At 42.7% G+C, this 27,669-nt stretch overlaps 1 protein-coding gene across 2 annotated transcripts in view; it reads right to left on the reverse strand.

The window, feature by feature from the left end:
* The window catches only part of ube2f (ubiquitin-conjugating enzyme E2F (putative)), an 88,439-nt gene that overhangs the window by 19,275 nt on the left and 41,495 nt on the right, over window positions 1-27,669 (reverse strand). For both annotated transcript variants that reach the window (NM_001173966.1, XM_014173423.2), the window contains 3 exon segments: window positions 21,917-21,974; window positions 22,519-22,589; window positions 24,760-24,827. In NM_001173966.1, coding sequence (NP_001167437.1) covers window positions 21,917-21,974; window positions 22,519-22,589; window positions 24,760-24,827 — 197 coding nt within the window.

Genomic DNA, 27,669 nt, shown 5'->3' on the forward strand with positions numbered 1-27,669 from the left:
ACAACAAGAAAAAGAAAGTTCTCACGCGCAGAAAGCGATTTCTATAAATCACTGGCGGCCTCTCGTTCGGCCATGTTGATGCCTGCCTTTCAAGGCTGCAGAAATTATAGTATGGTAACCATAATATGTTAACCACTATGTCCAACGTAAATAATTGAAACCCTAGCCCTATATTACCTATATTACTCTATATTTGCAACACTATTGCAGTGTACACCCATTCATCGCCCAAATAGTTGAATTAGCTGGCCTGTGTGATAGCACCACTAAATTAATAGATTCTCTTAAGTCTCAACTTCTTCGAAAAAGAATTAAGCACACAGGACACCTACTTCGACATTGGCCCCTTTCAGCCTTGATGAAAATTGGCCCTCTGTGATCAAGGAACATTTTCTAACATTTTAAAAGATATTTGAGGTGGGTTCTGGTGAGAGAAACCAAAATCGCATTGGCCAGGACACAAACAGTCAGTGTGTGTCACATATGAACAATGACCTGTTTCTATCACGGACCCTCAGAGCTTTTTGACTGTGGCAGGAGCTGGTGCCAAGACAGGCTGCTGTTGATAGGGAGGCTGAGAAGGCTGGGCCCGCTGGATGGCAGTCAGCAGAAAGGGAAACCAGATACACGTGTCCATCTTCACATGAAATGAATGACCTTAAGTGACTGATTGGATGACTATTAAGGATGATCTGAACGGTGCCTCACTAAGGGCTTTTGCAACGGGAACCAACATAAGGGTAATAGAATGCCACAGCTGGGACAGAGGAGTGTTGGCAGCTGTGCTGGTCTGATCTCATATCCTACACCTCCCCTCTCCTGGCGAAACAGTTAGAGGCCTCAGGAATACTTATGTCTCCTTAATGCTCATCATCTGTGCAACGTGAGACAGCAGCTGGATTATAATCACGTACAATGTATGACATTGTATCACACAGGCCAGCTAATTTTTATTTTTTTCACCCCAATTTCGTGGTATCCAATTGGTAGTAGTTTCAGTCTTGTCTCGTTGCTGCAACTCCCATACGGACTCGGGAGAGGCGAGAGGCGAAGGTCGAGAGCCATGCGTCCTCCGAAACACAACCCAACCAAGCCGCACTGCTTCTTGAACCCGGAAGCCAGCCGCACCAATGTGTCGGAGGAATCACTGTAAACCTGGCGACCGTGTCAGCGTGCACTGCGCCCAGCCCGCAACAGGAGGCGCTAGTGCACGATGAGACAAGGATATCCCTGCCGGCCAAACCCACCCTAACCCAGACGACGCTGGGCCAATTGTGCGCCGCCCCATGGGCCTCCCGGTCGCGGCCGGCTGCGACAGAGCCTGGACTCGAACCCAGAATCTCTAGTGGCACAGTGCAATGCAGTGCCTTAGACCACTGCGCCACTCGGGAGGGCCCAATTCAACTATTTGGGCCAGCTAATTCAACTGTACACCACAATAGTGTTGCAAATATAGAGTAATCTAAGGATAAGGTTTCAATTATTTACATTGGACATAGTGGTTAACATATTATGGTTACCACACTATAATTTCTGCAGCCTTGAAAGGCAGCATCAACATGATCGAGAGGCTGCCAGCAATTTATAGAAATTGCTTTCTACGGGTAGAAATCTTTTTCAATGAATGCAAGTCCCTTTCTACCGGCGAGAAAAATTTTTCAACGACTAAAAATTGTTTTCTACTCGTGAGAACTTTTATTTTTCTTGTTGTCAAATCCCTGCCAAAAGTCAGGTGACCTAAGTGCAATTATTTACGTTGGACATAGTGGTTAACATATTATGGTTACCATACTATAATTTCTGCAGCCTTGAAAGGCAGGCATCAACATGGCCGAACGAGAGGCCGCCAGTGATTTATAGAAATCGCTTTCTGCGCGTGAGAACTTTCTTTTTCTTGTTGTCAAATCCCTGCCAAAAGTCAGGTGACCTAAGTGCTTCCAAATATGGAGTTGCAGGTTTGCCATATCTGTCATGTTTGTGCATATCTCTCCTATGTGCACATTTTTATGGCAGTCATTTTACTTAAGACCCTTGGAAATTACCTGTATATCTGCAGTTAACATTTTTTTTTATGCAATATTTCGATTTACAAATACAAATCAAAAGGTGTTCATGGATAGTGAATTGCATTTATGGATAGTGATTTACATTTGTGGATTGGTGATTTACATTTGTGGATTGGTGATTTACATTTGTGGATTGGTACAGATCATGATACACGAATACAAAATGCATGCTGTGTTCACAATACATTTGGCATGATATTGATGGGGTTAAACCAAAGACATTCAATGCATTGAAGGGGAGGATGAGAATGAGAGGCTCATTAGAACAAGGAAACAGTACTGTTAATGGATACCAACCCTAACGGGGATTTCTAATGGTAGTAGCTACACATTGAAAATCAGATATATGCCTTGCAGAAAACAAAGGTGATGGGCCCAATTTGCTCTTATCACTTTGCCATTTCATTATAAAACAAAGGGTGGTCCCATCAAAAAACAGAAGACAATTGATTGCAAGTGAAGAAATAAAACGTTCTTGGAATAAAAACAAATATTATCTTGGGCTGTGATGCAAACTGCAGTGCTGGCAGAGGCCATGATTGACAGTTGGTGGATTTGCATTTAAATGAAATATAGTCAATACCTTTCTCTACAGGACCTGCCCTCTATTTTAATGATCTTATATCTCCATACGGTTGATCCCCATCTGGGATATATTTTTTTTTAACAAGGTCCAGCTCTTGACCTTGAAATTACTACTGTGCATAATTAGCCTGATGTTTAAATTCCTTACAAATATCTGACTTGATTCTAATACAGGACCCACAGCTTGATGTAGACCATGATAAATAACAATACACAGAAGTAGTGGCCTATGACTTGTTAACAATGCACCGCCCATCAGATAGCCTACCGTATCCGTTTTGAATGATGAATAAGAGAACCAACAACACACATTAACAAACAGGAAGACAGTCACCAGTCATTGCTCTTCCTCTGTTCTTGTTATTTCTTCCTCTGTTCTTGTTATTTCTAAGGTGATATCCTACAGGGAAACTAACCCGCAAAAGGCTCCATAACACCAAAAAGTTGAGGGCTATGGGACTTATCCAACAACTATATTAACTAGATGTTCCAAGCCTTCCCTTGCTTGTGATTGCACTTAGTCTTCCTGTACCATTCACTTTGGGAATCTGGACTCTCCGCTGGTTTAAGGGGGCCTGGAGTTCTGGATACTATATGTAGACATATGTATCAGATCTGACTGCAACTACTAAAGAGCACTAACAAAGCGATAAGGATAACATAACCACTTGCATAAGCCAAAGGAGTCTATTTTTGAGTGAATAGTGAGACTGTGGGAGAAATTGTGGAGGAGGAAGGACTGAGGTTATGAAAGAGAAATGAGAACATGTTATATTGGCAGAAGTAAGTGTTGGGCATGTGAGTGGTGAATAGGATGGATAGACAAATTCTGAAAAACTATTTTTGTCAGGCAGGCTGCTGCTCCAAAATGAGTCAAGCATGGTGTGTTTGTGTGTGAGAGCGTAAAATAAATAGCTAAATGTGTGTGTATGCCTATGTTTATCTATTTGCACAGATGTGGTGCGTCTGAGTGACTGTGTGCGTGTGTACAGTCAGTGGTGTGAAGTACTTAAGTTAACCTACTTTTAAGTACTACTTAAGTCGTTTTTTGGGGGTATCTGTACTTTGACCCATTTGCAACCAAGCTTTAACTTCCTGACTGATGTCTTGAGATGTTGCTTCAATATATCCACATAATTTGATGTCATCTATTTTGTGAAGTACACCAGTCTCTCCTGCAGCAAAGCACCCCCACATCAGGATGCTGCCACCCCGTGATTCACGGTTGGGATGGTGTTCTTCGGCTTGCAAGCATCCCCCTTTTTCCTCCAAGCATAACGATAGTCATTATGGCCAAACAGTTCTATTTTTGTTTCATCAGACCAGAGGACATTTCTCCAAAAAGTACTATCTTTGTACCCATGTGTAGTTGCAAACCGTAGTCTGGCTTTTTTTATGGCGGTTTTGGAGCAGTGGCTACTTCCTTGCTGAGCGGCGGCCTTTCAGGTCACGTTGATATAAGACTCGTTTGACTGTGGCTATAGATACTTTTGTACCCGTTTCCTCCAGCATCTTCACAAGGTCCTTTTGCTGTTGTTCTGGGATTGATTTGCACTTTTCGCACCAAAGTACGTTCATCTCTAGGAGACAGACGGCGTCTCCTTCCTGATCGGTATGATGGCTGCGTGGTCCCATGGTGTTTATACTTGCGTACTATTGTTTGTACAGATGAACGTGGTACTTTCAGGCATTTGCAAATTGCTCCCAATGATGAACCAGATTTGTGGAGGTCTACCATTTTTTTCTGAGGTCTTGGCAGATTTCTTTTGATTTTCCCATGAAGTCAAGCAAAGAGGCACTGCGTTTGAAGGTAGGCCTTGAAATACATCCACAGGTACACCTCCAATTGACTCAAATGATGTCAATTAACCTATCAGAAGCTTCTAAAGCCATGACATCATTTTCTGGAATTTTCCAAGCTGTTTAAAAAGGCACAGTCAACTTAGTGTATGTACTGGAATTGTGATACAGTGAATTATAAGTGAAATAATCTGTCTGTAAACAATTGTTGGAAAAATGACTTGTGTCATGCACAAAGTAGATGTCCTAACCGACTTGCCAAAACTATAGATTGTTAACATGTTTAGGATAGGGGGCAGTATTTTCACGTCCGGATAAAAAAACGTACCCGATTTAATCTGGTTATTACTCCTGCCCAGAAACTAGAATATGCATATAATTGTTTGATTTGGATAGAAAACACCCTAAAGTTTCTAAAACTGTTTGAATGGTGTCTGTGAGTATAACAGAACTCATATGGCAGGCCAAAACCTGAGAAGATTCTAAACAGGAAGTGCCCTCTCTGACCATTTCTTGGCCTTCTATAGCCTCTTTATCGAAAACAGAGGATCTCTGCTGTAACGTGACATTTTCTAAGACTCCCATAGGCTCTCAGAAGGCGCCAGAACGTTGAATGATGACTCTGCAGTTCCTGGCTGAAAAACAGTAGCGCATTTGGATAGTGGTCGATCTGAGAACAATGAAACGGGCGCGCGCGTGGACGTGAAGAGTCCATTTTACATTTTCAGTCTTTGAACGAAAACAACGTCACCCGGTCGGAATATTATCGCTATTTTACGAGAAAAATCGCATAAAAATTGATTTTAAACAGCGTTTGAGATGCTTCGAAGTACGGTAATGGAATATTTTGAAATTGTTGGTCACGATACGCGCCGGCGCGTCACCCTTTCGGATAGTGTCTTGAACGCACGAACAAACGCAGCTATTTGGATATAACTATGGATTATTTGGAACCAAACCAACATTTGTTGTTGAAGTAGAAGTCCTGGGAGTGCATTCTGACGAAGAACAGCAAAGGTAATCCAATTTTTCTTATAGTAAATCTGAGTTTGGTGAGTGCCAAACTTGATGGGTGTCAAATTAGCTAGCCATGATGGCCGGGCTATCTACTCAGAATATTGCAAAATGTGCTTTCACCGAAAAGCTATTTTAAAAATCGGACATAGCGATTGCATAAAGGAGTTCTGTATCTATAATTCTTAAAATAATTGTTATGCTTTTTGTGAACGTTTATCGTGAGTAATTTAGTAAATTCACCGGAAGTTTTCGGTGGGTATGCTAGTTCTGAACGTCACATGCTAATGTAAAAAGCTGGTTTTTGATATAAATATGAACTTGATTGAACAAAACATGCATGTATTGTATAACATAATGTCCTAGGAGTGTCATCTGATGAAGATCATCAAAGGTTAGTGCTGCATTTAGCTGTGGTTTTGGTTTTTGTGACATATGCTAGCTTGAAAAATGGGTGTCTGATTATTTCTGGCTGGGTCCTCTCCTGACATAATCGAATGTTTTGCTTTCCTTGTAAAGCCTTTTTGAAATCGGACAATGTGGTAAGATAAAGGAGAGTCTTGTCTTTAAAATGGTGTAAAATAGTCATATGTTTGAAAAATTGAAGTTTTGGGATTTTTGAGGAGTTTGTAATTCGCGCCACACCCTATCATTGGATATTGGAGCGGTGTTCCGCTAGATGTAAGACGTTAACAAGAAATTTGTGGAGTGGTTGAAAAAAACGAGTTTTAATGACTGCAACCTAAGTGTATGTAAACTTCCGACTTCAACTGTATATACAAAATTTAAAACAAATACCTTATTTACATAACTATTCAGACCCTTTGCTATGAGACTTGAAATTGAGCTCAGGTGTATCCTGTTTCTATTGATCATCCTTGAGAGTTTCTACAATTTGATCGGAGTCCACCTGTGGTAAATCCAATTAATTGGACATGATTTGGAAAGGCACACACCTGTCTATATAAGGTCCCACGATTGACAGTGCATGTCATAGCAAAATCTAAGCCACGAGGTCGAAGGAATTGTCCGTAGAGCTCCGAGACAGGATTGTGTCGTGGCACAGATCTTGGGAACGGTACCAAAAAAAAAGTATTGAAAGTCCAAGAGCACAGTGGTATCTATCATTGGGAAATAAAACAAAAATATGGAACTACGCAGACCTGCCTGTAAAACCAAACTGAGCAACCAGGCAAGAAGGACCTTGAACAGGGTGATCAAGAACCCAATGACCACTCTGACAGAACTACAGAGTTACTTGGCTGAGATGGGAGAAACTGCCAGAAGGACAACAATCTCCACAGCTCTTTACCAATCTTGGGCCGGATTCACAAAACCTTCTTAAGAAGAAATTTCTTCTTAACTGACATTTTTTCTTAAGTCTATAGTTAAGAAGAAAGTTAAGCAAAGTTGCTATTTCTCAATAAAGTTATTGGAAAAGTTTCTTCCAAAGAAAAAAGTAAAAAAATGGGATTCTTAAAAATAATGCTTTAGGATTTCTTCTCGGAAATGTACTTAACTTTAGGACAGCTAAACCCTTGTCTTGAGATGAATGGATACTTTTGTAACCATGAATGTTTTCTTGCACCACAGACACAGTTGGTTACCGGATATTTAAATACAGCAAGAACACAAATGATCTCGATAGCTAGTAATTAACTACAATATTCTAGAAGTGTTAAATAGCTAGTGCTATCTCGTCAATTTGCAAAGAAAAACTTGGCTAACGTTAACGTCGTTAGCTATTTTGGCTATAATGTCTTTACACGTCAGCTAGCTAACGCAGCTCACTAACTTACCAGTCGCGCAGTCCCTCTACCACCATTGCCATGATGGACGTCACCTTCTCCTCCAGCTGGTCCACATGAATGGTCTCTCAGCTCCCTTCTTCTTAGCAGCCGACTTGATGTCGGACCACTTCTTTTTACGGCGTCACTGTCCCTTGCCATACCCCTGACGGCAGAGACAGACTCGGCAACTCACCCATCCTTTCTTTTTGGTCTCTGCAGTGACCCCGCAGTTATCAAGTCTCCCCAACAGCAACCTTTTCCTTGCTGATATTTCCTCCATCACTTCACAATCTTTTCTTGATTATCCATTTTTGATTTTGATATAGCTAGTCTGATTGCTATAATGTGTGAAAAATTATGAAATAACCAAATCCAATCATCCCTGTCACATAGGGTTATTTATTGGTTTCAAGCACGTCACTAATGTCAATGCCACATAAGATATTTACGAAGTTCCTAAGAAAAGGAATTGCATTTACGAACTCTTATGAACTTTTTACGTTTATTCGTAAGTAATGTTTTGTGAATCCGGCCCCTGGGCTTTATTGGAGAGTGGCCAGACGGAAGCCACTCCTGAGAAAAAAGGCACGACAGTACACCAGGAGTTTACAAAAAGGCACGTGAAAGACTGACTATAAGGCAAAAGATTATGTGGTCTGATGAGAGAAAAATATAACTCTTTGGCCTGAATGCAAAGCGCTATATATCTGGAGAAAAAACCCCAGACACAGCTCATTACCTGTCGAACACCATCCCTACCGTGAAGCATGGTGGTGGCAGCATCATGCTATGGGGATGCTATTCAGAGGCAGGGACTCGGAGAATGGTCAGGATAAAGGTAGCAATGAATGGAGCAAAATGCAGGCAAATCCTTGATGAGAAGCTGCTTCAAAGTACAAATGACGACAGACTGGGCCCAAGATTTTACGTTCCAAGAGGATAATGACCCCAAACAGCAAGAACAAGAAAGTTCTAGAGCGGGCCAGTCAAAGCCCAGTCTTGAATCCCATTGAAAATCCGTGGAAAGACTTGAAGATTGCTGTTCCCCGCAGCTCACCATCTAATTTAACAGAACTTGAGAAAATCTGCAAGGAAGAATGATAAAAAAATCCCCAAATACAGATGCGCAAAGCTGATACAAACATACCGAAGACCACTAAAAGCCACCTAAGGTGCTTCTACAAAGAAATTACTCAGGGGTGTAATTACTTATGTAAATGAGATAGGCCTGTATTTAATTTACAAACATTTCTAAAAACATGTTTTTACTTTGTCATTGTGTGTAGATGGGTGAGAAAAACATTTAATCCATTTTGAATTCAGGCTGTAACAACAATGTGGAATAAGTCAAGGGGTATGAATACTTTCGGAAGGCACTGTATGTGTGTGTGTGCGTGTGTGCGTGTGTGCGCGTGTGTGCTGCCTGGTCAAGGAGGGGAAAGGTGACAGTAGCTGTGTGGGTTGGAGCTGTGCTGCACAGGAGAGGTGACAGCAAAGAGGGACAGTGTCACCCTCTCCACAACACAACACACTTATCATAGAGAATGCCCCGGGCCAACTTCTACAATACAAAAAAAGCTTCCAGTTTTTTATTTATTTTTTATCTGCTCTTTTCTAGATTTAGTTTGATCTTCATTTAAAGCAACCTGGTAGGACTGCAAAGTAACAATATACACTTCTGTCTACCGCAACTACCTGATAAAATGTTTATGTTGCTCTAGTGAAATCAATTTCTCATCATTCTTTGGCACACATAGAGGGAGTACAAGGCGGTGGTCAAGGGTAAAACTATCACCCAAACACAATCAAGTCCCTATCTCACACACACCCTACTCTCTTTACAGTGTGTAGGCTGGATTAAATCAGAGGTAAACATTTTACCCTAGTCTGTCAGACGTTTGAGTTCCGGGTCACAGAACAAAGTCAAATCTCACAGTAGACTACAGGTTCAGAGAGAGGGCCAGTGATCTACACTGTATTGATTGGTGGGGGACAGTAGGAGAGGCTGGGAGAGTGGTGCAGAGAGTAGCAGGAAAAAGTGCTGGACAGAGGGAGATAGCAGGGAGCGCAACAGAGGTATAAACTCCCAACAGTGCACCCGAGGCTAGGGTTAGGATGTACTGTATGGATGAACAGTCTGAGGGCTTTATTATACCAAATCTGGTAACCTGGATGTTCCAAAACAGCACTTGCTTGGATTAACCTACCCAACAAGACAGTGTGTGTGTGTGTGTGTGTGTGTGTGTGTGTGTGTGTGTGTGTGTGTGTGTGTGTGTGTGTGTGTGTGTGTCATCCAGCACCCCCTCTCTCCCCCACAGTGGTTAAAACAGTCAGGTGCAGTCCTCTCATGCACTCTCAGTGCTCATCGACAAGGGACGGAGGATATTGGCCTGTCAATAACTAGGGATGTGACAAATGTACAATTTGTCTTAACATTTAAACTGGCATTTTTCCCCCGGTTTAACTCATAAGACTCTAAGCCTTTACTAAGCAGGGGGATGGGGGGTATACTAAGCTATATGGAATTGTTTTAAGAAGGTCATACCTAAGATAATTTTGCTATTTGATTTGGAATTTTAAGACCCCTTGAAGTTAAAAACAGTTTGGACACACCTACTCATTCTAGGGTTTTTCTTTATTTGTACAATTTTCTACATTGTAGAATAATGGTGAAGACATCAAAACTATGAAATAACACATTTGGAATCATGTAGTAACCATAAAAAGTGTTAAACAAATGTATTATTTTAGATTTTAGATTCTTCAAAGTAGCCACCCTTGGTCTTGATGACAGCTTTGCACACTCTTTTGACAGAGGCCTGTGGGCGTTCTAGACAAAACAACCGACATGAACGTGTTTGTGAGAGTCTCTCACCTTTCCACAAAGGGGTAATATTAGTGTGCTGACCAAACTGTTCAGATACTATAGACAGAAGTTGTCAGATCAGCAGTACCGAGTCCCAAGACGCTTGTGGGGGTCGTAGAGCAAAAACCGCAAAAAACATTGTGTTCGTGAGAGTCTCGCCCATAGAGGGGTCAATAGAGGGATCGTAATATTTTGTAGGCCAAACCATTAAGATGCTACAGACGATTTTGTGACAAGACCTATTTTCGGGATGTCTCATGGTCTGACAAACACCATTCTAGCTCGGTCACCTTTCACTACCGACGTGGAAGCACGTTGCATCCAATGCAAAAAACATTATAGGGATTGATTTATTATGGCGATTAGATTTCCGCGGGGGCGTGGACATTGATGTGAGGGGGTTAAAACGATAAATCATAAAATGACATGTGATTTCACAATGCAGATATGGTCCCGAGTATGACCGCTAGGGCGTGATGCAGTTCAATCTACTGCAGTCCTGGCTACCAAACAGCGCTCACTTTGCTGCTGCCCCCCCATCCACTCAGCAACGATGGTGATTAATGATGCTTTTGGGTTCTCTGCTGCCTCTCCTCCATGTTCTCAATGGTCAGTACATGGGACTTCATGTCCCACTTCTCATCAATGTGATGGCTCGTTGCAGTGATGTATGACAGCGTGTTCATAGACGTCCAACAATCTGTTAACGCCACGTATGGTGTTTGAGAGCTCGCACTTTGTACTTGCAGACCAATCATAGTAGAATATCTCCACCCGGGACATCACGTAGCATCTTGTAGTCTGGTTCTAGATATGCCATCAGCGCCCATTGAAGCCGACATGCTCTACCATTGACAATGGCTGCATATAAACTGCAATAATTTCTGTAATCAGCGCTGTGATTTTCTCACGCCATCCCTTATCGCACTTGTTTGTGTGAAAAGCCTGTCTAACGTCTGTTGTTGGGGGGGCGTGCGCTGCTGCCAGCAATGGTTTGGGTTTCATGGTGCCTCCCTTTCAGATGGTTAAGCTACCACTGTAGCTCAATTCCACCTCGCAAAGTTTCCATTTCACCACCTTTTCATTTAAGTTATCCAAGTATTGCTATACAGGACATCGCTGCCGTCACTTCCCTGTCTCACTCTCTGCCATTATTACTGTTAAAGATATGGAACGTGTAGAGCGCTTTATATCTCTGGAAAATCATTTGAAATATGCATATCTCCTCCTACCATTACAGCGTTGTTGCGTTTGGGCGGCAGGTAGCCTAGTGATTAGAGCTGACAGGGTGAAAATCTGTCGTTTTGCCCCTGTACAAGGCAGTTAACCCACTGTTCCTAGGCTGTCATTGAAAATAAGAATGTGTTCTTAACCGACTTGCCTAGTTAAATAAAAGGTAAAATAAAATAAAAAATGGTTTTCCCTTTATGATGATGATCTGGACCTGTTAGTTGTAGATTTGTTTTTACCAAACTGTGATTTTAATTGTGTAAAAAATAAAATAAACAAAAAGTTATTTTCGGTTAGAGATTTTTCTCTAAAAGTTAAAGATCCCAATTCAGTTTAAATGTTCACACCCCTAGTCAATACACTGATTAAGCAGGAGGCTAAGTGGCCAGCAGATCCTGGGGCCATCGAAGGACAGGAACACTGGAATTAATTACACCTGCAGATAGAGCCATGGGCTATTTGTCTGTCTGTAATGTGCAAGGTTAGGAACTGCGGTCTGCAGAGCACAGCCAGTAGTCTGGGAACAGGTTTACGAAATGTTTGAGCTCTGCCTTAAAGTAACTATCCAGTGTAAATCTCACTTTTAAAACGCATACCCAAATCATTTTGTTGACTCATCCTATACTGATGTGTCCAAGGCATAAATTGGAGGGGGGGGAACACTTCAAAAACCCCACCTCAAATGTGCATTTCAAATTTCACATGCCTCTGATGAGACATTTAATGGAAAAATAATGAAAATGGCATAGTGCCAAAATGACTCATGTTTTGGCCTGTATTGTTTGTCATAGACGGAAGACATGACAGAGAAAAGGAGGGAAGAGGACAGGAGAGGAAATTCAGACTTCCTCATCGCTCTAGGATACAAAAACTGATAACTCTGTTGATAGCCTTGTGTTTGAGAGAAGACTTTCAGAGGCTGGAGTTATTCTCTCCACTGATTAAATCAATTGATTGGCCATGGGTCACCGCCTAAGGATTGAATGATAGTCTCTTATTTCGCTTACTCCAAGCTCCAGGTTGCACAGACTGATGGGTCAATTGGATGAAAAGCCTTTAGGAAACGTGGAATTAAAGATTTGAATGGAGCAGGGGATGCAGTGCACTCAGAAAGTATTCAGACCCCTTGACCTTTTCCACATTTTATTACGTTACATCCTTATTCTAAAATGGATTAAATCCTATTTTTCCCTCATTAATCTACACACAATACTCCATAATGACAAAGCAAAAACTCTTTTATTGACATTGTTGCACATTTATATAAAAAAAAATGAAATATAACATTTACATAAGTATTCCACCCCTTTACTCAGTACTTTGTTGAAGCACCTTTGGCAGCAATAACAGCCCCGAGTCTTCCTGGGTATGACGCTATGAGTTTGGCACACCTGTATATGGGGAGTTTCTCCCATTCTTCTCTGCAGATCCCCTCAAGCTCTGTCAGGTTGGATGGGGAGCGTTGCTGCACAGCTATTTTCAGGTCTCTCCAGAGATGTTCGATCGGGTTCAAGTTCGTGCTCTGGCTGGACCACTCAAGGACATTGAGTCTTGTCCTAAAGCCACTGCATTGTCTTGGCTGTGTGCTTTGGGTCATTGTCCTGTTGGAAGGTGAACCTTCACCCCAGGAGGAGGTCCTGAGCACTCTGGAGCAGGTTTTCATCAAGGATCTCTCTGTACTTTGCTCGGTTCATCTTTCCCTCGATACTGACTAGTTTCCCAGTCCCTACCGATGAAAAAATATCCCCACAGCATGATGCTGCCACCACCATGCTTCACAGTAGGGATGGTGCCAGGTTTCCTCCAGATGTGACACTTGGCATTCAGGCCATAGAGTTCTACATTGGTTTCATCCGACCAGAGAATCTTGTGCTTTCGGTTCCTTTTGGCAAACTCCAAGCAGGCTGTCATGTGCTGAGGAGTGGCTTCTGTCTGGCCACTCTACCATAAAGGCCTAATTGGTGGAGTGCTGCAGAGATGGTTGTCCTTCAGGAAGGTTCTCCCATCTCCACAGATGAACTCTGGAGCTCTATCAGAGTGACCATTGGGTATCTTGATCACCTCCCAGACTAAAGCCCTTTTCCCCACGGTTGTTCAGTTTGGCCAGGAAGCCAGCTCTAGGAAGAGTCTTGGTGGTTCCAAACTTCTTCCATTTAAGAATTATGGAGGCCACTGTGTTCTTGGGGACCTTCAATGCTAAGAAATGTTTTGGTACCCTCCCCCAGATCTGTGCTGCAACACAATCTTGTCGTCTCGGAGCTCTATGGACTATTCCTTCGACCTCATGGCTTGGTTTTTGCTCTGACATGCACTGTCAAATGTGGGACCTTATATAGACAGCTGGAATCCAATCAAGTTGTAGAAACATCTCAAAGATGATGCACCTGAGCTCAATAGCAAAAGGGTCTGAATATTTATGTAAATATAAACATTTCTAAAACCCCATAATGACAAAGCGAAAACAGGTTATTGTCTGTAGATTGCTGAGGAAAAAACATTTATTTAATACATTTTAGAATAAGGCTGTAACGTAAAGATATGTGGAAAAAGTCAAGGGGTCTGAATACTTTCCGACTGCACCGTCTTTGGCGTGTTGTGTGACTTTGGGGTGACATCGTCTGAACTATTTGTCACATTGAAGATGAATGATTGGAAAGCAGCTTGCATTGCGTTTCTTTTATTTTCATCTAGCTAATCTCAGAGGGTGATTACACTCGTCCAGTCTCGCTGTGACATTTTGTGCTGGGATATTTGGGCCAAAATATATCATGAGGAGGGCTGAACCTGAAAGATTTAAGATTTGAAAGGAGCAAGCATTGCGTCCCTGTTATTTTCATCTAGCTAATCTCGCAGGCTGATCACACTCACCCAGTCTCACTGTGACATTTTGTTCTATAATATTTTGAGGGGACTGAATCTAATAAACACAACATTGTCAGAGATTCGCAACAACATATGCACAGGCAAAGTTGAAACTCTATGCAGGCTAACAAAATGCTTTCCCAGCATTTCAATAGACTCGCATGATTTGCTAGAGTAGGAGCTTGGGAACATAAGGACTGGGATAGTTCCTTCTCATCTTGGTCTAATGTGTACCCTGTGAGAAAGACAGAGCGAGCGAGAATGAGATGTACCAAAATCTATTATAGCTGCCAACACCTTAGGTGCTGAGCGAGTGTCTAGCTCATTGATCCAGAGCCCTCCTGAATCCTCTTACTGGCAGCTAATAGACAGCTTGTTCTTATGGACAAGCTACTGGTAGCTAATAGACAGCTTGTTCCCATGAGCCACGTACTGGTAGCTAATAGACAGCTTGTTCCTACGGGCCACGTACTGGTAGCTAATAGACAGCTTGTTCCTACGGGCCACGTACTGGTAGCTAATAGACAGCTTGTTCCTACGGGCCACGTACTGGTAGCTAACAGACAGCTTGTTCCTACAGGCCACGTACTGGTAGCTAACAGACAGCTTGTTCCTACGGGCCACGTACTGGTAGCTAATAGACAGCTTGTTCCTACGGGCCACGTACTGGTAGCTAATAGACAGCTTGTTCCTATGGGCCACGTACTGGTAGCTAATAGACAGCTTGTTCCTACGGGCCACGTACTGGTAGCTAATAGACAGCTTGTTCCTACGGGCCACGTACTGGTAGCTAATAGACAGCTTGTTCCTACGGGCCACGTACTGGTAACTAATAGACAGCTTGTTCCTACGGGCCAGCTACTGGTAGCTAATAGACAGCTTGTTCCTACGGGCCACGTACTGGTAGCTAATAGACAGCTTGTTCCTACGGGCCACGTACTGGTAGCTAATAGACAGCTTGTTCCTACGGGCCAGCTACTGGTAGCTAATAGACAGCTGGTTCCTACGGGCCAGCTACTGGTAGCTAATAGACAGCTGGTTCCTACGGGCCAGCTACTGGTAGCTAATAGAGAGCTTGTTCCGATGGGCCAGCTACTGGCAGCTGATGGCTCAGACACACAAATAGCATTTCCTGGTTGAGAGTACTTAGCACCGCAATGTAATTTGCACACCGAATTTACATGTAGAATCACGTTATTGTTCTGTTGAAAGGTCAATTCATCTCCGAGTCTGGTGGAAAGCAGAAAACCGGGTTTTCCTCTGCCTGTGCTTAGCTCCACTAAGTTTCTTTATCCTGAAAGACTCCCCAATCCTTAACGGTTACAATCACACACATAACATGATGTAGCCACCACTATGCTTGAAAATATGAAGAGTGGTACTAAGTAATGTGTTGTATTGGATTTGCCCCAAACATAACACCTTGAATTCAGGACAAAACGTTAATTTGCCTTGCAACATTGTTTGCAGTATTACCTTCGTGCCTTGTTGCAAACAGGATGCATGTTTTGGAATATGTTTTTATTCTGAACAGGCTGCCTTCTTTTCACTCTGTCAATTAGATTAGTATTATGGAGTAACTACAATGTTGATGATCCATCCTCAGTGGTCTCCTATCACAGCCATTAAACTCTGACTGTTTTAAAGTCACCACTGGCCTCATGGTGAAATCTGAGTGGTTTCCTTCCTCTCCGTCAACTAAGTTAGGAAGGACGCCTGCATCTTTGATCAAATCAAATTTTATTAGTCACATGCGCCTTACAGTGAAATGCTTACTTACGAGCCCCTAACCAACAATGCAGTTTAAAAAATATGGGTAAGAATAAGAAATAAATGTAACAAGTAATTAACCTCTCTGGGCTAGGTGGGCACCTACGCAACAGCCAGTGTAATCCCGTGGCGCGATATTCAAATACCTTAGAAATGCTATTACTTCAATTTCTCAAACATATGACTATTTTACACCATTTTAAAGACAAGACTCTCGTTAATCTAACCACACTGTCCGATTTCAAAAAGGCTTTACAACGAAAGCAAAACATTAGATTACGTCAGCAGAGTACCCAGCCAGAAATAATCAGACACCCATTTTTCAAGCTAGCATATGTCACATAAACCCAAACCACAGCTAAATGCAGCACTAACCTTTGATGATCTTCATCAGATGACAATCCTAGGACATTATGTTATACAATACATGCATGTTTTCTTCAATCAAGTTCATATTTATATCAAAAACCAGCTTTTCACATTAGCATGTGACGTTCAGAACTAGCATACCCCCCCGCAAACTTCCGGTGAATTTACTAAATGACTCACGATAAACGTTCACAAAAAACATAACAATTATTTTAAGAATTATAGATACAGAACTCCTTTATGCACTCGCTATGTCCGATTTTAAAATAGCTTGAAGTTTTGAAGTTTTTGAGGAGTTTGTAATTCGCGCCACGCTCTATCATTGGATATTGGCGAGGCGTTCCGCTAGCGGAACATCTAGATGTAAGAGGTTAACCAAACCCGTATGTCCAAGATTTTGTGTCCAACAGGTGAATTACAGGAGAAGGTGATTCACACAATCCAACCAGGAGACTGGGTGTGGATCCAGTCCCTGAGGAGAAAAGACTGGAAGCAGCCCGTTGGGAAGCCCCATACCAGGTTCTGTTAGACCACCGCCTTTGCCATTAGAAAAGCTGAGAGTCACTTGGGTCCATGTTACCCACTGCAAAAATGTACACATACAAGCACTGCTGATCACACACACACACACACACACACACACACACACACACACACACACACACACACACACACACACACACACACACAGAGAGAGTTAGGAGAAGAACCGAGTACCAACAGGGTCCGGGGGGTTACCTCCTTAACAAAGGTTTCCTATCCCGACCATTCATCATTGTGTGTGCTCCTAGAGGTGTGAGTATGGGGTGGTACCTAGCAGACCGACTAAGGGCAGGAGAGGGTTGGCGGCTTTTGGAAAGATTAGGGACTCTGAGCTGCATCATAGTCTTGGTAATCTTTCTGATACATTCAGATCCACCACCTTCAGGTACTAATTATACGACACTGTTGTCATTGATAAGAAGTAAAAGATAAACTATATAATACACTGACCATCAAGGATGAGTGACTTACAGAATAGGAGTCAAAGAAGGTCAAGATGTAGGGTTTAAGGTAAACAGTAAACAATTTCCTGGGGAAGCAGACAACTGTACAGGGATTGGGTTTGCCAGATTGAAGTACTCGGCCAACCCACCTCGGTTCACTTTAACTCCTGGTGAGTACAAGTGTTATAGATACAAGTAGGACACCGAGAACTTAGGTGATTTTAATGGCTGTAAGGCAATTGTTAAATGTGACTGACTTAGGTTTGGAAGTACAGGAGAAAATTCTTAACCTCACAGCACCTATAACTGATGTATGGTGGGCTTGTACCAGGAAAGGACGCATATGACAGGACCTACCAAAAGGGTGGTTAGGAACTTGCGCCCTGATGTTATTGGTCCGACCAGTTTGAGTTAGTCATCAGAGGACAGTTATAGGTGGCTAAAGTAGGGACAGGAGGAGTTTTGACCAGGATGGGAGTAGCTTTGTCTAGATGGATGATATTGGCATCCACAGGGAAGTCCCAGATGAATACAAAGCTATGAATCAAATAGGTGAAGACTTTACCACTACGTTCTTTTGGTGGTTGAAAAATAAATAAGAATGTGGATTAGATTAATTACATCTATTATAAATCAACAGAGATTCATGAATGAAACCGGGGATGCAGTAAAGGGGTTCTCTGACCAATTATCCACCACCTCCCTCATGACCTGGTAAAATAGACTGGCTCTCGATATGTTATTGGCAGAAAAGGGCGGGGTATGTAGAATGATTGGGGTTCATTGCTGTACATTTATTTCTAATAACACATTAGCTCATGAGTTAGCAGAGAACTCTGGGGTGGATACTTCCCTGACAGGGTGGTTCGATAGCATGTTTGGGAAATGGAAAGATATTGTAAGTACTGTATTGTGGGCCGCTTTCACCTGTATGAGTGTGTTGGTGTTGTGTGGATGCTGTTTGGTCCCTTGTGTGAGAGGTTTAATCACCAGAACTCTAGAGAGATCGATGACGCAATAGATGGTGAGATATGGACCGATTCCGAGCTCCGATCAGTGGGATGACGAATACAGGTCTCCTGACCTAGGAGATGGCTCCGTTTCTTTCAACCATGAGGAGCATAAAACATCTCCCCCATACCACGAGGAGCCAATGTTAGATGAGACTATCTTCAATGTTTAGAAAGACTGTTCCTTTAATGAAGATTATAATGAAAATCCTAAAAAGAAGAGTTATGATTGGATATAGGCCTAGAACAGTCATTGATGAGTATCGGATATAAATACATGTATTGGTTTTATTTGATTTTGTATAACATTTATGATTCCATATGGCAATTGATGCATCAGTGTGTATTATTTAGTCATGGGGTGGATTGATAAGGCAATTTATATGCTTAAAAGGTAATGATTAAAGAATTCCACCCTGAAACATAACTATTAGTGAATTTTAGTTTATGTAGCATGTATAATGAACGTAAAGTACTAAATGTAAGTCCAATAAGGTTCGGTAGAGACATGTGAGGGAGAGAAGTGTGTGTGTGTGTGTGTGTGTGTGTGTGTGTGTGTGTGTGTGTGTGTGTGTTCTAAGAAGATACCGAGAACAATTAAACTGTATGGCCTGACCTGGCTAGAACTCTGAGAAACGTACGATAGGACAGGGAGTCCTTTCAAGGTTCCTCTAATCTCGGGGGGATGGAACTGCCAGTTTGGTAATGATGAACAGAGGTGAGAACCATGGGGAAGGATACATTCTACATACTGTTCGTGTCTATGTATGTGCGTAGGCTATCTACTGTTTGTGTGGAGGTATGTGCGTAAGTAGGGAGTGAGTTATAAAATGGCATGTCTTTGTATTGTGGACTTTAGTACGTTCTTGTGAATAAACTGTACGAACCTTTTGTATAAGCTGAGTCTTTGCCTAATTATTATTAAACCCAGGGCCTTACAAACCTCGGGGATTGGTCAAAGCTTATTGATTGTTAGTTATTATCATTGAGATTGAAAATTCACATGACAGTAACAAAACCAAATGTTGAAAAAGTAAAGGGGTCTGAATACTTTCTAAAGGCACTGCATGTCTGAACCGCTGCTGGGAAGTCTCGCTCGCTGTCTGTGTTCTGCGGTAGGATGGATAGAGTATATTGACCACAGCTGTGTATCTTGTGTTAGTGGGCAAGTGAGCATTGTCGAAATCAAAACCCAACCCTCAAGTCATGACGAACTCACTTACAAAACTCTGTTTTGGACGAGACTGACCTTGTGACAAAAATGATCCCATTTACACTTTGTAGTACATTTTTTGACAGTAGAATAAATGTTTCTGACTAATATCGATGCCACATGGGGCGTTTCTATCAGAGAAGTTGTTCATTGCCTAAAGAAAGGTCTATTTTTTTCATACCCAAAAAGCTTACTATTTAGAACACAAGAATGGGTATTCAGACACGGCAACAGTCTCTTCCTGTTGCGGTCCCGCTACTGCCAATAGTAAGTAGGCTACGTCCCAAATGGCACCCTATTCCCTATATATTGCAGTACTATTCCCTATATATTGCAGTATGCTATAGGCCATATAGGCCCTGGTTAAAAGTAGCGCACTATATACGGAATAGGGTGCCATTTGGAAAGCAGACCTTGTACAGCAGCAGATTACCTCAATTACTAGGCTGGCTAACTGACACGCAAAATCACAGGTGTCCAGTAGAAAGAGCCTGAACAGGCAAGGAAACAGGCCATGGCCATCACTTTAGGTACTGACTGTTAAATCACCTCCTCCTAAAGACTAATGATTCCAATCTTTTCCTCAGAACTGACAGTTAGTATTCCTCCAGTGCATCCTATTCTCTCTAATAGTTACTGTACTGCTGGTAGATGTACATCACTGCCTCAAGTCAGGTCCTATCCTTCTTACACACCTTAGCTAGGCTTGGAGTTTATGCTGGATGTTATCACAGCAGAAAAACGAACTGAGTCAGGCTAATGAGAATAACTTCATATCATAAGAATTTGAAACATGACACGGTAATGGCTTTTGAAACAGTCATCACGCAGTAAATGACCCTGGCTGGCTGTGGGTGTCATCGGTAGCTAAGTAAGACGTTAGTTAGCCAGGGAACCACCTAAGGAGGACGTCATGGGGATATCAGAGCTGTTAATTACACCCGAATCGCGGAAACAGAAGATGAGCGAGCCAGGGAGAATGTGCGTGTGCGTGTGCTTGTACCTGTGTTTACGTGTGCCTGTGTGCGTGTGCGGTATAAGGTATTGCAACTGTGACGTCTAGGAGACGAGCAACCACACAACAATAACATACTGTCGCCTTTCACAGTGTCACCTCATCTCCCTCGCCGTCAATTTAATCAATCGTTTTGAGCTCAGGGCCTAAATAGAGTGGCTGTGACACTACAAACTGAATCCATTCGAGCGGTACTGTATCTCAGTGTGTCAAAGGGGAAGAGAGGAGACGGAAGATGTGACGTAGGCGTTACGCAGAGAGATGAGTTGGGGTGTGACTCACAGTGGCTTCTGATAAGAGAAACACCAGTGAGACACAATCAAGGCCTAAGGGTTGACTTCATAGTCACTTCATGTCTCCTGTCTGCAAATACATTAGAATATTACCATCAACATGCAAAGGGCACGCTCCTAAAAAAAAAAATGGTGGTATGTGCTGGTCATAAGTCATATGAAAAGATTTAACACATCTTTAATAGGCCAAGGTTTGGAATTTCAAACACCCAATGACTTTTTGACAAGGGATCTTAAATCTATCTGGAATTGCAAAGCAAGTTCAATGCATAGCACATGTTCAACACCATGGCTCTCGGGTCAAGCCCGTGCTATTCATCAAAGGAAAACCATTGGGGTTTCAAGCAAGGAGCCCTGCTTCATAGTGAGCCAACTCCCTCAGGAGCAATACATGACAATAACTGTTAGCAGCAGACCACCACCACAGAGAAGAATGGGGCCTCGTTCAGAGAAATCACCGTTTCTTTGGATCAATAACACACACCCCACAACAGAGAAAGGCTTAGCAAAGTTCACCAGGTCAAACCGAGTGAGATTTATCTTACATTCTCAGTTCTGCCATCTACCAACCGGAAGGTAGGGCTGATGGCATTAAACTCACACAATTGAAAGTGCCCTCCTTTCAAGAGAAGACTGTGTTCTTTCAGTAGTAGAGATGAGAAAGTCAGGTGGGAAATAGTGTGTCATGGTTTATGCTTAGTTTACAGAACACACTGTGCTTGTTGAGATCTTAGAAAGAACCTTATGAAGCAGGCAAGGGATTTTGAAAGTGCTTTGCAATCGCTACTTCCACATTGAATGGCAATTTCCACTCTTTGCATACTTTTCTGACGTACAAAGCTCCTTTTAGACTAGGGCTCCCATGTTCTCCTCCCCCTGCAGCAGTATCCATCTCCCGCTCAGAGCAGGGGTAGGAGGGTGAACGGTGCTTTAAAGATCCACTACTAGTTTAAGAGCGGGGGCGGTGGGACCACAGAGGTTCATTAAGATGGTCACTGATATCAGTCTGAGCTATAGGTGCTGGTGTTACAGTGATTAGAGACTCACCTTTAATGTTCTCGTAGGGGCCCAGCCAGTGCCGTCGATAGAGTGCTCCCGCAACAAACTGGGAAAATAGAAACCAGAAGAAATCAAAATCCCCATCATGTCGGAAATCACAATATAAAAATAGCCTACTACTACAGTCAGACCTTTCCCCCATGACAGTCTCCCCTGTGATATTTATTGCTCTATAAATTATTGGACATCCCAAATGAAAGTCAGCCAGCCAGGCATCTTAAAATATCTGCTTTACTTGACCTTACATGTGCTGATGACTAGATGTCAGTGTGTTATCATAGAGATATGCATTTTTACAGCAGCACTCTTGTTGTCTGGTCATTAGCTGCTCTCCAAGGTTCTGAGAATAACTAGAGACTAGTCAGACATCAATTTTGCCTGTAAATGTTTTCCTCTCTCCAGCCCTAGCATATATCTCACACACACACACACACACACACACTGCTTGACCACTGCTAGGGCTCCTGTATCCACTAACCACACTTTGAAATCTGTCCATGTAGTCCACTTCTGAATCGCCATCCTTTAAATACACACACAGAGGATGAATAGCCAATCAGTGTTTGGCAATGTGAGAAAGAGTTCATTACCTCAAACAGATCTCCCCCGTCTCAGCGATGTTGGGGTGCCATATTCTGGTCTGACATTTCACTTTGGGAGGCTGGGGAGAGAAACATGGGACAGATTAGGATTAATCTCGTCCACCAGCCAGCTCTCTCTTGAGCCTGAGGAAGCGGTTAAGACCCATTTTATCACAAGGTTTGATTGGGACAGTATGGGACACATAGATTTGCCTGAGGAAAACTAACCTCCAGAAACCAACAAACCAAGATACAAGGCACAGCATAGCTCAGGAGGAGACATACTTTCATATGGTGCTGAGATTCTTCAAAAGAAACCCTTGTATATTTTCTTCCCCAGACTGAACCAAACATGAAAACAAAAACTAACAAGACAAACGCCACAAAAAAAAGCAGTGTCTTCTTCTTTTAACATTGTTTATTTGATCATATGTCAGCCTTAGACCTCATTAGTGCTCATCAAAACGGTGAGAAGAGGGTGGCACCGTGAGAGATAAATACATCGTTATACACACAGTATAGAGAGAGAAATAGAAGTGTCAGTCTGCAATAGTTCATCAAAGAGGCCTCTAGAAGACAGAGTCCTAGGCAATTTGCTAAGAGGACAATACCACTTTGGAAGTGTTTGGACTTTACTTTTCTTAAAATACCACTCTCTGCTCCAGTCAATTTCCCAAATCTTGCCTTTTTTTTTACCGTGCACAATGATATATTCCATAAGAGACATTGAATGAAATAACTTGCTAAATCACAACTTTTGCTCCATCTTGTTTATGTTATGTTAGGTTGTCAAGCCTGTGAGAAAGGCAAGGGCCTCGGGAACTTTAAGCAACTACTTTTCCCTAATGCAGCCTTTGCCCATTCTCTAACGAAGGTGAACTAGTTAGGGAAAGATTCATGAAAAAGTTACCAGCTGGCTATGCCAATACTCCGAGATGACAATAACTAAGTCCTGTGATGTGCAGTGCAAACGTTTTGTCTGAAGTCCAAAAATGGAATTAAGATGCTAATGAATTGAATGCAATGAGGCCGGTCCTGGCTAAGAGTCCGTCTTTAAAATGCCGACCCTACTGTCACCTTACACCATTATCAAACTCCTCAGCTGACCACCTTACAACAACCTGAGATGGCTTAGAATAACCAGTCAAATTCATTATTAAAAGGCTGGGATCAAGACATTTCAAAAATAATATATCGATTGAAAATCTTTGTTTAATACTGTGGCCCAGTTTGCTATAATGGTCAGATGTGTTGAGTATCTAGGGGCTAGGCCTAAAAAAAAAAAAAAAAAACTCATTTACTTTATGAGTCTCTTTCAGGCCGTTTATTAGCTCTCATAAAAGGCTGGTAAATCCATACAAAGCCTTTACTGCCTGTCTAATTAGCCTCCATTAAGATAAAGCACAGAGCACAACGTCTTTGTATACACAAGCTGTAAATTCACCATTAAGATAAAGCACAAAGCATAAGGTCTTCGGTAGAAACAGGCTGTAAAGCACAGAGCGTAAGGTTTTGGAAGAAACAGGCTGTAAATTCAAAGCCTGGACTGTTCCTGATGACACACAGGAGTGTGTTTGTGCGTGCGTGCGTGTATTAAGATGAGCAGTGTGGAGGTGAGATAAAACGCCATCCAGGATGGATGTGTGGCATATAAACAAGGAAGAGAATGGAGGGATGGAGGGAAAACTAAAGGCTGAGACTGTTCTGTGTTGGGCTGTAACTCACCCTGCATCCCTGCCACCTCCAACTCCACACCAGGCTGTTTACCGAGAGGACCTGTACTCACTTTCTCCTGATGGAGCTGTGGACGGGAGGCAAACTGGGAGAGTGTAAATTACCCACAGTGCTGCACAGCATCAGGGTTTTATCTCCACAGAACTTCTGGGTTAAATCCAAAAGAGAACCCTATTGACAAGGGCTCTGCTGAAAAGTGGTGCACTATGTCGGGAATAGGGTGCCATTTCAGACACAGCCCTGGTATGTATTGGCCATGGGGACATTCAAATGGGAGGGAGGATCGGAACGATTTCCTAAGTCATGACCCTGAGCTGTCCTAATTCAGGTGGATTGTATGATTGGAAGGCCTCTGGTGTGTGTGCGGGTGTTATAAAACTAAGAATTAGCCATGGAAATGGAAACCACGAGTCCTCCTCTGCATCCCTCAACACCTGCTCAGTAGCACCTCCATCGGACCCCACACGCACAAACACAAACACACAATTTCTAATGAGACATGACAGGACCACTTACCACCATGTTGTAAGCTTCAGGGACGTTTATTTCAAACTGGAATTTTCCACTCTGGTAGTAGCCTTCATCTGCAGATGAAGAGAGCGAGAGACAAAGAGAGAGAACGAGAAAGAGAGAATGAGAGAACGAGAGAGAGAAAGAAGGAGAGAGAGACAGTGAGCAGCAGCAGTTTAGCCGGTGGAATTCCCAGCAGTCTCCTGGGGGACATGTGTTGTCTATCAGCAGGAAGGTTTGATGGCGGGGCCAGGCTTAAGTCACTCTAGTCTAACGCACTGGTTGAGCAACCATGTCCCAGTAATGAGCTGTTCTCTAGGCACCGTCTCCAGCATACAGGATTGTCTTAGAGGTCAATAATTGGGATGCGTTCAATAAAATCCTGTGTGATCCTGAGCCATGATGGGCCTGTGATTGTTCCCTCCCTCTGGGGGAAGGCTCTCTCTTAACCCTGATCCGACCTGAGCGGAAGGAAACGGACTGCTAGGTCTAATTAGCAGCAGCTTGACACCAGACACACTCATTACGAATCAGCATTGGAACCCTTCTGAGAAAACACAGGTTCTGCTCTGTTAAACACATCTTAAGCCCTTAAAGAATATTAGCCGTTTGCTTTAACGACTTTTAATATGTTGTGCAGCCTATTATTAGTGCAAGCATGCGCAGGCACACCGCACACAAACACTGGCTAGGCTATATGGCTTTCAGAATGTGTAAAACCTTACGAAGTATAAATAAATCATTGTGAAATAACAGAGCAATCTACCTGGGTAATAAAGCATCGACCAATGGAACATCTTCAAAGCTAGAAACTTGGAGGTGTCTCAACCTAAACAGTTTTCTAAAAAGCTATAATTGCCCCATAATTTCAGGTTAAGGCAGATTTCTATGCAATTTCTGTGGGATATGGAGGTTGGCTGGTTCACAAACAACTTCAGGCACTGTGAAATCATCAGGTCTGACCCCATCACCCTTATCACCAAAGTATGGCTGATGAGTCAGAGCCAGTAGGCGTAGAGAGCAGAGACATAGACCGGGGAGTCCGAGCCAAAAAGAAGCAGCTGCATCGCCAGGCCATCTCCTGGCGGAAGTAGCCAGTGTGCTGCTGGCATGACGGCTACAGAGAGCCCTCCTCCAGCTGCACTGGCACAAGGGGTAATAAAGTGCAGAGTGCACAAATGGCACAGCAAAGATGCCTGAAGTGAACGGGGTCCAGGGCCATGTTCCTTTCCAGATAACATTCCCACACATTCACCAGATGCCTCCACTGAAGATTCCATGCAGTCAAAGATTATAAATAACAAGAGCTTTTTTTAATGACACTTAGAGCATTTCACAACATCCAAGTGCTAACATTTTTGGCAACAATGTATTAGTCCGATTCCTTATATTAGCATCTACAGAGAGAGGGACTTGCTTGATATAAAATAAAAACAACCAACACTGTTGCATTTCACAGAGCGCTGAATCATCTTTGTGAACATTGAATGTCATAACTTTTCCATGTCCAGGTATTTCACAGCCTTGATACCGTTTGCCCTGCTCCTTCAAACCTATTTCACTGAGATGCAGGGTGGGTGAAGCAGAACCAGAGGGATCGGATGCCCTGAACGAGCGATCAGCCCCCGAAGCCTATAATATTTCTACAGCCTGGCCCACTATCAGGAGAATATGCTGTCTACTGAGCCTTTGGAGCATCAAGGACCCTGCCCTAAAGTCTAGCTGAAAGCTGATCTAGTCTCTCGCAGCACGCATGCACACACAGGCAAACACACACCTTTCCAACGCTTTCCCTCCTGCTCACCTCACAGAGGTAGGCTATTAGGGGGCGGTCTTCTATCTGGCGTAATCCCACTTTCTCTCTCCAGTCCCCACACCGATCAGACATCTTCACACAGCTCAGGATTGATGGAGAGACTGAATTCCACACACTATTTTAACACGGCGAGAACATAGATGTGTACAGATACGACTGGGTAAAGAACCACTCCTTACCTTTACACCTTTAGGTTTACACCAAGCTACACCTTCCAGCACATTTTCTCAGTCATCACAGAGGTTAAAAAGCCAATCCAATTCCTGGCCCTTAAGGTGTGATGTCTGCATTTCCCTTGCAGATTTAGGACAATATTCTAATCCGCCTATTTGGCATAGGGTTGAATAATGACAGACAAATGCTGTGAGAATGAGGATGGCACAGACGCAGGCCTGGCTGGGGGATAATAATACTGTGGTCTTTGCTCTGCTCTCTCCATGCCTACTGCGTCCTAATAACTGCAGAGGGTTCTCACTGAAGGAATATTTAGGGCTCCCATCTCACACACCATGTTTCTTTGGGTAGTCGGGAAACAGGACGCTTAGCCTCACCTACCAGATGGGGATCTCTTTGTACGATAAGTAGAACAGGTAAATTATTACACAGTTTTTGAGCACCGGGAGTAAGCATTTAGAAGAGTAAAAAAAGTGTCACCCAAAGTATTTCTGAATACATTTTTTTACGAGGCAGAAATCTAGCCTAGGTTTGAAGTAGGCTAAAGTGTGGATTCGGACCATGAATGGTATAGCAGTGCAGGATCATACCACGGCCCAGGTATATCATCTTCAGATTATGTCCATGTTTGACAAGCAGCTGAGATTCTAAAATGGATTCAATTGTGTCTTTTTTGTCATCAATCTACACACAACACCCCATAATTAAAAAGCAAAAACAGGTTTTTAGAAAATGTTGCAAATTTATACAAAAAACCCTGAAATATCACATTTACATAAGTATTCAGAACCTTTACTCAGTACTTTGTTGAAGCATCTTTGTCAGCGATTACAGCCTTGAGTCTTCTTGGGTATGACGCTATAAGCTGTATTTGGGGAGTTTCTCCCATTCTTCTCAGCAGATCCTCTCAAGCTCTGTCAGGTTGG

The sequence above is a fragment of the Salmo salar genome, chromosome ssa25 (genome assembly GCF_905237065.1).
Source record: "Salmo salar chromosome ssa25, Ssal_v3.1, whole genome shotgun sequence".
In the NCBI taxonomy this organism is placed as follows: Eukaryota; Metazoa; Chordata; class Actinopteri; order Salmoniformes; family Salmonidae; genus Salmo; species Salmo salar.